Genomic DNA, 10,877 nt, shown 5'->3' with positions numbered 1-10,877 from the left:
TCTGTTCCCCCTGTTTTCTCTGTGTAAAAGACTGATGTTTAATTGAAACTTTCTATACTTCACAGTAACATACATCACAAGCATCACTGTATTGCTTTATAAATGGCCAGACTCTAATATACAGGGGGGAACCCCTTTCCTCAGTCTCCAGGGAAGTCTGTTCCCAGTGTAAAAGACTATAATAAATATTTGAAAAAGATCCATCCATCAGAATGTGTGACCCCAGCGTAACTGCTTCCCAAAGGAGTTAAAACTTCAAACGATGGTTTGGGGTAGTTATGTCATCCCTTCACAATAATATGGACCCATGTTTTCTGATTTGGAGTCGTCACAGAGGCAGTACCAGTCTGTGAGGACAGTCTGAACTATTTCCTAAACGGACCCTCACTAAAGGTCAGTGTTCACCTTTCACTACCTTGGGAGGAAGATAAAGATTGACTCAACAACTCCTTACACAGTGAGCTCAACTTCCATTTAATCACAAAATAATTCATCCAACAAAGTGCTGATAATCATTTCCATTAAGTCCAAGTGCTTTTCAATTTGAGGGGCTTTGGTCATGAAAGGCACTTTGGCTGAGACACGAAAAACTAAGATAATGGCATCCAAGAAACCACTGGATCAAGAGACCACTTTAAAGGGAGGGCAGAGGGCTTCTCTGCTGGGGGGGGGGAACATTCCAGAGGGCTTCAGACCTAGACATATATCAGAAGAAATAAACTCTAATTAGAAAAATGGGATTCCGAAGTTCTCTCGGCTGTCATGTTCCATGGTCTTCAGGATGGGTCCATTCCACTTCAGTCCAGTCAGAGTCCGTTCTCCAAAACTAAAACCACACACTCCCTCCTTCCTAGGAGTACTGGTTGTGGATGAGTGTGTGTGTGTTCTGGAACGATTCCCGAGAGCCATGGGCTCACACCTCGTTTCTCCACTCAGGGTCCAAAAGCTGCTGGGTCACACTCTCTTCCGTGTCCACTAGAGGCCATGTTTGAGGGAGAGAAAGAGAGTAAAAAAGAGAGAAAGAGAAAAAAAAAAAGTCACTCAAGTTACCTGAGCATAACAATCTGTTTACATGAGAGATTGTGTCTGCGTGTCAGTGCGTGAGCCAGCCTGTGTGTGTTTGTTACCTTGAGGCTCTGCTTGAAGGTAGAGAGCAGCCAGTCTCTCCACCAGCACTTCCTCCTCCTCCTCCATGGCATGACAGTAAAAAGCAGCAGCACTCCCTTGATCCTCACAGTGCTGGATGAACCTGAGAGAGAGAGACCGAGGTGAAAAAGTGATGTGTATACAAACCAAGAAGAGAGTGTGGTGCTCCCAGGTTGGAGTTACAATCAGGAGATGACCCTCAACGTGATGAATTCGGATGAATGTGAATGTGATGAACAGGGAACCCAGAGGTCTCGTTACATCACTCACCTGCCCCATATAGGGTCTCCTCTCAGAACTATGGGGTTTCCCACCACAACAAGCAAGGCCTTGGCTCTTGTCGTTGCCACGTTGAATCTCTGTGAAAGAGACGGGTGAGTGTGTGAATTGACACATTTCACAATTCACACACACGTTCAAGTATCTGTATGTGAATGTGTGAGACACACAATTAGGGAGTGACTGTGGTCTTGTAGTGTGTGTGTGTCTATGTTACGGCATTTCCGCTAAGGAGTGAGTACAGGAAGGAGTTCTGACCTTCTCGTTCTTGACAAAGCCAAGGCTGAACTTTTGATCTAGCTTGACGTATTTATGGGAACTACGAACTGTTGACACCAGGATCACCTTCCTCTCTTGTCCCTGGAACTCCTCCACTGAGCCCACCTACACACACACGCGCACGCACATGCACACACACACACACACACACTTTTTAAAGTTTCATTGATGGCAATTAGCTTTCAATGAAAAATTGTTGGCTAAAAACGTTCTCAAAACCTTCAAGTCTTTCATGTTCAGCTTAAGCTCCTTCTCCACTATCTTGATGGCCTTGCGGACCTTTTCCACCTATAGGACATACACAAACATCATTAGACATAAATAGGTTTGCATCTGTGAACACAAGCCTAGGTACACATTTGATGAAAAAGACAATGTCTGAGAAATATATACATACGAACAGAAGTCAAGAGATTGTGCTGCTGTGCATAGTTTTCACCTGTTTCCTGTATGGGGCAATAATTCCGATTTCCTTGGGGCTGATTTTTGCCAGGCCTTTCTTGCCCTGGGTCTGGAAGAGCTTCTTCAAGTATTCCATCAGGATCTCTACTTCTGCCACGTTGAAGAAGGAGGGGCTGTTAGCCTCACGCTCATCACGACCGGTTACCCCACGGAAGATTATTGGGAAATCCTGGGAAAGAGATGAGAGAAAGAAAGGTTAATGGTGTGCGTATGTGTGTATGTGTGTGCGTGTGTACGTGTGTGAGTGTGTACGTGTGTATGTGTGTACGTGTGTATGTGTGTATGTGTGTGCGTGTGTACGTGTGTACGTGTGTGCGTGTGTATGTGTGTGCGTGTGTATGTGTGTGCGTGTGTATGTGTGTGTGTGCGTGCGTATGTGTGTGCGTGTGTGCGTGTGTATGTATGTATGTATGGGATGTGACCAACCTGCTTCTGCAGATGTTCCCAGTTGCAGTAGGAGTTGCGAACAATCTCGTCGGCGAACACCTGGAGCTCTCCATCGTAGAAGAGCTCGTTGGGAATCTTTAAGATGGCAGGATGAGACCTGGGAGACAGGGTTGAAGAAGATTAGGGTAGGAGGACGTATGAATGCATCATCGCTCGCCAGTTTAGCTTCCCCCCTGCCTTGACCACATCGCGGATTGAACTCTGTCTCGCACACATGACCCCCTTTCATAAACACAGCTTTAGCAAGCTACGCCACCAAAAATATCAGTAGCAATAGCAATTTGATGGCCCGGGTGGAAGGTCAGGGTTTCCCGCAGCACTTTACAGTTAAGGTGGCCGTCTAAGCAACACACGCCTGCCGCCTCAACTATGTTGTTTTGTTTTTTTAATGAGCGATATCCGCCGTGTTACTCTATCCAGTTTACTCCCTTTCATTCCAACGGCTGTCTCCCTTCTCTGCAGAACCGACCCCCCCCCCCACCCCCCCCACCCCACCCCCCCTCCCCTGGTCCGTCAGAAAACCTCACCATACCACCTTAACACATTTTCTGCGACAAACCCTGAAGGTGTTTAATTAAATGTAATTAATTCAACTCGGTTACACACACATATTCATACATGAACTGTATGTACTGTATGTAAGTGCTACAGCGCACATACCTGTAGTTGCGCAGTAGTTTGGTAACATAGCGGTCGTTGTAGGCCCCTCCCTTGCCCTTCTGGTACAGAGACACATCCTTCATCAGCCTCTCCAACAGAGACAGCCCTGCCGGTAGAACGAGGTCAACACCAGTGAGTCTGCAGCTGCCTGACTAAACTGTGCTTGACAGAAAAGTTGATGTTTATCACAAACAACTGTCAAACTGGGTAATATTATGTGTCATGCTGTAAGGTGGTGGTACTCCTTACCCATCCCATGCTTGATGGCCAGAGGAGATCTCAGGATGGGTCCTAACTGCTTGGGATCACCAGCCAGCACCACCTGACCTGACCCAGGCTGGAGCAGGCCTGCATTACATGTAGAACACACACACACACACACACAAGATACCCAAGAGTCACAGAGCTTGCTAAAAGATAGATGATTCTAAAACCATCATCGTTACTTCTAACTTATAAATAAAGTAAGGCATTTTTCCTTCTATCTTACCTGCCAGGGGAATAATGCACTCTGTCTCCACTGCATGTCCTGCCTCATCTACAAACACATGACTGTAGTGACCCTGGGGCACTCCTCCAGTCACTAACCTGAAAGATGCAAACACACACCGTTGGCATTCAGGCTAAGGAAATATATGAGGGGCTGTTCTATGGGTGTATGTAAAGCCCTCTGTGACATTGCTTGTAAAAACAGCTAATGCAATTTGATTTGATATAGGCATAGGTAACGAACATCAGTTAGCATTGGTGGCTAGGGAAATGCTTCATTAATATGTCATTAGCAGTTAGCCTGAGTCTACCTTCCAGCAGTCAGCAGGGTGGTGACCATTATCTTGTACTCCATAAGATCCTCCCTCGAGGGAAACACAAAGGTCTCCTTGTCCTCATCCAGGTTACAGCATGTCTGTTTACAAACACACACACACACACACACACACGACTTCTGTGAGAGGCAACTAACAACATCCAATAAGGACTCAGATTACAGACCAATGGAATTTTAGATTAGAGACAGGCACTGACCAGCAGTTCCGCAGGCACGTCCCAGGGGTTGCGGCTGCTGGCGTACATGCGCAACACCAGCCGCTTGTCAACGTGTTCGACAATCCTCTTACACAGCAGATCTGCCGCACTATTGGACGGAGCACAGGCCAGGATGTGGTTGAAGCTGTTCGTCTTCACCAACTGTTTAATAGCTTCAACCACAGTCACTGTTTTTCCTGGGAGTTACACACACACACACTTGATTGTTAGCATTCATTGGAGGATCATTTAATACCTTTAAATATACGGTCTAAAGCATAAGAAATTACGATAACCTTTCATATACATCTTACCTGTTCCAGGTGGGCCAAACACCAGGTAAGGAGCAGGTCTGGATGAGCCAGCCACAATGTTCTGAATAGCTCTGTGCTGTTCTGGGTTCTTCTCCAGCTTAACGTCGTAGAGCCTGGGCAGACATTATGAAAGACGAGGGTGGAGTTTAACGTAGATTGTAACAGTATCTGGGTGTAAAAGCCATAATTAGGCCTGGCTCAAGGAAGCACATCGACTGCATCTGAAAGCCCCTTTTTTCCAGCTCTTTCTTTTATGTTGATCCATATAAGGACACATGAAACCACTATGAAACTCGAGGGGATTTTACTGTTTTGGTTGCCATAACCGCAACTTGAGGACAGCAGAACTGGTGAAGGGGTTCTTTCCGGGGTATCACACCCAACTTTCGTAGAGGAGCTCAGGAACTGACCTGAGATCAGGGAGGTCGGGCATGGGAACAGAGTCTTCCTCAGAAGGAAACAGCACCTTCCCCAGCTTGTATTGGGAGACCATCTCTGCTGCCCTCTGCTGGAGGCGAGTTGTAAGGCGGTTAACTGTAAACTCAACGTTGAACTGCATCCCATCTATGAAGCTTGCCAACAGCCTAAAGACATACACAGCCCCACAACTGAATTAAACTTCAATCCGTTTTTTGGCTGAACATCAACACCATGTTGCATATAGCCGTAAAAACACTAGAAGTTAGAAACTTAGAAAAACTAGATTTATAATAATTGATTAAATCGAGTAATTTAGACCGTACTGTATTCCTTGTCATTAGGTCTAGCTGACTGGTTCTTACTTCTTATTGAAGTTCAGCTGGACCTTCTCCAGTTCCACTCTGTAGACAAACCCTTTGTACTTCACCAGGCCTGCTGAGCCTCGCGATGCTTCGGCTGTCTTGGTGACTAGCAGGGCGTCCCCCCTCAGCACCGACGGGCGGTTCTCTGACACACCTGGCACCTGCCGGGAGGGGGAGCGTGACAAAGAGATGACTCCAAAGCAAATATCAAAGCAGAAATGTGGACTGTGTTTGTGTGTTTGTTTTCTGCATACACCGAGCGTGCAGCCCATTTGAAACGCCTGCTCTTTGTGTTCCTTTTGATGTGTACCCTCTCAGTGTGGACGTTAATGAGTGCTGTGTGCCGCGTCCTTGCTAGGGTGTGCGCTTGGTGCGCGCGCACATCCACTCACATCGAGAACCAGGAACCTCTTATTGGTGGGGAGAAAGTGCATGGGCTGGTCCTCCATGTTGTACTTCTTAATGTCCACCTCCATCTGCAGCTCCTCCAGGTAGAGCAGCACCTGGAACTTGTGAGAGTAGTTCTCCCGGCTCAGAGCACCTTCCAACACTGCCCTGGAGGGGGAGCATTACAACAAGATGCATCTGAATATCTATTTGAGATGACACAGCACATTCAGCCACAGAGACAGTTATCCAACTCAGCTCTGACTATATAAATGACTGCAGGGTTTCCTGCAGAAAATGGGTTAGTTAAGGTGTTATGGTGGGGTTTGCCATCAGACTCTAGTTTGTGCGATAGACTAATGCGGGAGGGGGGGGGTAGTTTGTGCGATAGACTGATGCGTTCTGCAGAGAAGGGAGACTGGCGTTGGTCACGGTTTGGAATGGAAGGGAGAAAACAGGACAAGGGCCGATATCGCTATAAAAAATTCTAATATGCTTAGGCAGCTGCCTTAACTGAAAAGTGCTGCGGGAAGCCCTGGACTGACTAACTATGTCATATTTGACCTTATCATATAACCAACCAGCCATTTTAACAAAATACAGTTAAACATCTTTATAGTGACGGATGTATAAATGAATGGATTAAGTATGGATCGATGAATGGTTGGATGACCGGACGGACTGACAGACCGATAGGCAGATGGATGGATTGACCACCACATACTCACTGTGCGGAGCGTATTTCCGATCGATAGGAAAAAGAGGACAGTTTGCCCCGATCAAACTGAATGAGCTCCCTCACATAGGCCGGCACCTTGTAGTCCTTCAGCGACACCAGCGAAACCAGACGCAGCTTGGCCGTGCTGGAGAACGAGGGGATGAAGAGGGCACAGGAGGATAAGAGATGTTTCCCCCATTCTTCTTACAGGGGGACAATGGGACCTTACTGCTCAATGACCACTTCAGCAGATAAACAGGTGATTTTGATGAAAGGAAAAACCAGAAACTGGTGCTGCATATCTGAGCTCGCCCAACTAGATGATGGTGAAAGTATCGAGTGACGGGAGGGTAACCCCATATCAGGTGGAGAGTTAAGCGTGTGGCAGGTGTCGGGTGTGTGTGTGTGATCTACCTTTCAGGAGGCTCTCCATCCTCCACAGTGAAGTACTGGGAGTTGGAAGCTGTAATGGGGCGGCGTCTGTAGGGGGCTGTGGGGGCCAGCTCCCTGGCCAGGGAGGTGACGCGCTGGGCTTCCAGGAAGCGGACGATGTGGAAGGCCGCGGAGGAGGGCAGGAGGTCTGTCTTGAACTCGAAGGCCAGAGTGGCGGGGTAGAAGCCCACCATCCTAGGCTTGAACTTGACCTGGATCTCATAGCGCACACCTTAGCAAGGCATGGGAGACAGCTGGTTCACAATACATTCACAGATGACTAACTCTGAAAGCTTTTTAGTCCAACCAGTTTGTTGACAGCTACACCTTTCACTCCTCATCAGGTTGAACAGGAAGATGTAGTGCATGGATATCCTGTCAGTATAATACGAGCAGCGAAGACTGTCACTGGGTGTGGACTTTGATATAAATCCGGTCTAACCATCCATGGTCTAACCATCACGCCATCCATGAGCATGACTGTGTGTGTACAGTACACATAAAGGTTTGCGGTTGTGCTGTGTATGTATTTGGTTGTGTGTGTGTGTGTGTGTGTACTCTTACCAGGTAGGAGTTGGAGCGGGTTGGCTCGGGTGACTTTGTGCTCATCTTCCAGGATGAAGCAGTTCATCCAGTGCAGGGCAGAGTAGTAGGTGAAGTGGACCGGGCCAGAACCCTTGTTCTCCACGAACAGCCTGACCACATAAACCTGAGGAAGCACAGAATTCCGGCACTTACGTGAGTCCAGTAATGTCTCAAGCCCAGACCAAATGATGCATTTTACTGTACAATATCAAAAGAGTGACTGTAAGACTCAGGCCTCCCAAATATCAGCCTTGGTATTTACACACATTGCTGGCTGGTTTTGTTGTGGTTCCTTCAAGGTTTTGCGAAAACCACAGAGGTCAAGCATGGTTCTAACCCTTACCTCTGTCACGCCATCCACAGAGATGCGAATTCTCCCCTCCTCCACATTATGATCAGATGTGATGGTGACCCCCCCTTTGTCAGATATATACATAGCCCTGGGAAAGGGTAGGTTATGGGGCAATGGAGGGTTAGAGGTGAGGGTGGTTGGTAGGGCACTCACAAAACATATCAAATCAGAGAAATACATCCTTCCTTCCATTCAAACACTGATCTGACATGACTAAATTAATAACTGGTTTGTACATATCTCAATATTTAACCATCCAATTGTATTAGATCAGAGATCGCATTAAAGAAAGCAGGGAAGGAGTATTTACATGTATTGGAGTATACGCTGAGGGGCTGCTGTCTGCCTCCTGCTTACCTGTTGGCGTTCAGGTTCTGGATGAGCCGATGTGCTAGTTCTCTCCTAGCACGGACCCCTGACACGAGCTCTGGGGCTTCGCCCCGGTCAGGAGAAACATGATCTTCATGAAAAGCCCTCACCTGCAAGAGAGAGGTAGATGAGGACGTCACAGAATTCTCTCTCTCTATAGTCTCTGAATGTCTCTCCATCCCTCTTTTTTGATTCAAAAAATATCTCCTGGGAGAGGTTTGGGGCAATATGATCCAAATCGTTAACCAGGATGTTGACATGACTTCAGGATGTCACATCCCAGCCAGATCCCCTCCCAGCTCACCACCTCTGCTCAGTCCCCTCTCAGCCTGCTGCAGTCCCTCAGGACTCTGTGGTTGAGCTGGGCTTGTACTACACCACCATAGGACCAGGCCACAGTACGTCGCAACAGAGTCCAGTACATATAGACAGATTGAAACTCAGTGCGTGCGTTGACATTTTACCCACACACCAGTCCACGTTCCCAGTGGTTTGACCAGAAAGTGCAGTTCACCAGAATCCCAGTGGAGATCACATATGTCACTGTTCACCTGCATACTTCCAGAGCTGAGGGGGAACCTTTCCATCTCAGAGTCGTAGGTCACTTGCTACTGAAACAATTACAAGACAACTCAAGAACATGGGACTAGCAGCAAGCCACCGAACAGCCACAGACACCTGCTAGTTACTGCAGACTGACTTTTACCACCAAAACCATAACAGGAAACCCATCACTGACACAAACTCTCCACTTCCCTCTCTGCATAGTGCAGCAGTCCACAGATTAATGATCACATGATGGCCATAATTGCTTGTATCATATGTTTTACAATCTATCTTTACAAAAAAGACAAAGTACATTAAGGTGCAGGTTGGAATATGGGTCACAAGGGCAAACAGAGTGGAATTTGGCTGAGGTTTTTACTTCTGTCCCTTCTTTTATCAGGGTGTAACTAAAACAGCAGATAGCCCTGTCTCTAAACCATACTACTTCGATCTGCAACAGGAAGATAAAACTAAGACAGGACCAATCGAAGACCTGGACATTCCTGGCACTGGGACTTCATTAGTAGGGCCATGGCTATCTCTGGCACACCTGCCCTCATATCCCAGGAAACGAAACCTAAACAGACTTTGCCTATCAACGCTGACACAGGTCAAACGTAAAGACAGACTGTTTGCATTTGTTGTTCAAGGTTCACCGGGAAACGTAATATGATGATGACATTGTCAGATTTGCCCAAAATGTACTCGTAACCAAGCCGGTCAAGGGCCTGGGTGACGAGGGGCATTGAGACCTAATATCATTAAGAACTAATATCTTGAGGGGGTTTACCATGGGATTGAAGTGTACTTGTCCATCGTAAATCTTGGCTTTTCGGGATAACCTTAGAGCATACAGAATCCCACTGAAGTTTGGGTCCTTGAGTCCAGGAGCTCTGTTGAAAGAGACATAACAGGTGCATGTTTGCATTTTAGATAAAACAAAGGTCATAAAATATTATGCTAATGTGAAGATGAAAACACAAAGCCCTTCCTATCAACAAACACGAACACAGGAGCGTTGCAGCCTAATCCATATTGGGCACTGGATTCATGTTGCCCACAGAATGCAATTTTTTCAAATTCATTCAGACAGAGAAACAACTACACAGTTGTGTGACCTGACCGCATCAAGAGGAAGACAGGCCTACCTGTTCCTGAATTCGGAGTTGTAGATGTCACGGAGTTCGTGCTTGTCTGTAATGGATCTTCGATTTGTTTCTTCTAGGAATTCAATGAATTCCAGTCCAACTTGGCGACGAGCCTGGATAGTCCGTCCACTCATGTTGTATAAAAATATGACGGATCAATTCCGCAACATAAATTGAAAGTTTAAATTAACAATCAAGCCACTTCAGTTACGTGCAGCTAAATATCAACAATCGCCGGGTGATTTGAAAAGAGATTCTTCGGAAATGATGATACCAGGAAGAAACGAAACCTAAATTTAACTGGGCGGATACCCTTGATAAACGGGAGTTTAGCCTACTCCATGTAGCAGGCCACTACTTGGGCATGATTGAGATAAATCGTTAGAGCTGTGAATCGGCGGCCAGTCTTTTACATTTAAAGCGCTCTCATGTGTATCTCTAGTCTATTCTTAGCATGACCATCTTTTATGCATGCTACATTGCATGGAGTTTGTTGTTTTACCATAACCACATTACCTAAACCACGCTGAAAACGTGAATGTATTTAGCGTACGTATAGGCTATAATATTCATATATTTATGTATAAACAATTATTTGAAGAGGGTACGAACAATGTCGTAAGTTGTTATGTCGCTCAGTTCACTCCAGCGAGGTTGGTGTAAGGGGCTATCAGGAAGGTAGTCTTGCAGCGAACTAACTCTTATGACACAAGATGACGCTGTTGACTCAGGTTGATCGATGTCATACCTCAAGGATTCGGTGCGAAGCGTTGACTGCAAGTGCCACCAAAGAGGTTAGTGTACGTGTGTGTGTGTGTGTGTGTGTGTGTGTGTGTGTGTGTGTGTGTGTGTGTGTGTGTGTGTGTGTGTGTGTGTGTGTGTGTGTGTGTGTGTGTGTGTGTGTGTGTGTGTGTGTGTGTGTGTGTGTGTGTGTGTGTGTGTGTGTGT

The 10,877-nt window shown here is 46.6% G+C and overlaps 1 protein-coding gene across 1 annotated transcript; it reads right to left on the bottom strand.

Moving 5' to 3' along the window:
• Positions 1 to 450: 450 nt before the first annotated feature.
• On the bottom strand, positions 451 to 10,160 carry LOC136946354 (putative helicase mov-10-B.2). The gene is made up of 25 exons (XM_067240666.1): positions 9,930 to 10,160; positions 9,519 to 9,674; positions 9,292 to 9,316; positions 8,780 to 8,786; positions 8,224 to 8,326; positions 7,858 to 7,954; positions 7,494 to 7,638; positions 6,912 to 7,161; positions 6,508 to 6,642; positions 5,785 to 5,947; positions 5,393 to 5,553; positions 5,021 to 5,194; positions 4,611 to 4,723; positions 4,297 to 4,493; positions 4,074 to 4,177; positions 3,764 to 3,861; positions 3,523 to 3,621; positions 3,274 to 3,379; positions 2,593 to 2,710; positions 2,144 to 2,335; positions 1,924 to 1,992; positions 1,684 to 1,809; positions 1,417 to 1,505; positions 1,128 to 1,249; positions 451 to 975 (listed from the first exon to the last, which is right to left on the bottom strand). Exons 1-25 carry the CDS (start codon positions 10,061 to 10,063, stop codon positions 914 to 916), a joined length of 3,045 nt encoding a protein of 1,014 aa, XP_067096767.1. The 5' UTR covers positions 10,064 to 10,160; the 3' UTR covers positions 451 to 913.
• Between the last annotated feature and the right edge of the window lie 717 nt (positions 10,161 to 10,877).

This window comes from Osmerus mordax, chromosome 7, assembly GCF_038355195.1.
Source record: "Osmerus mordax isolate fOsmMor3 chromosome 7, fOsmMor3.pri, whole genome shotgun sequence".
Classification (NCBI taxonomy): Eukaryota; Metazoa; Chordata; class Actinopteri; order Osmeriformes; family Osmeridae; genus Osmerus; species Osmerus mordax.
The sequence above is the reverse complement of the archived record's forward strand: the minus strand, read 5'-3'. Positions and strand labels throughout refer to the sequence as shown.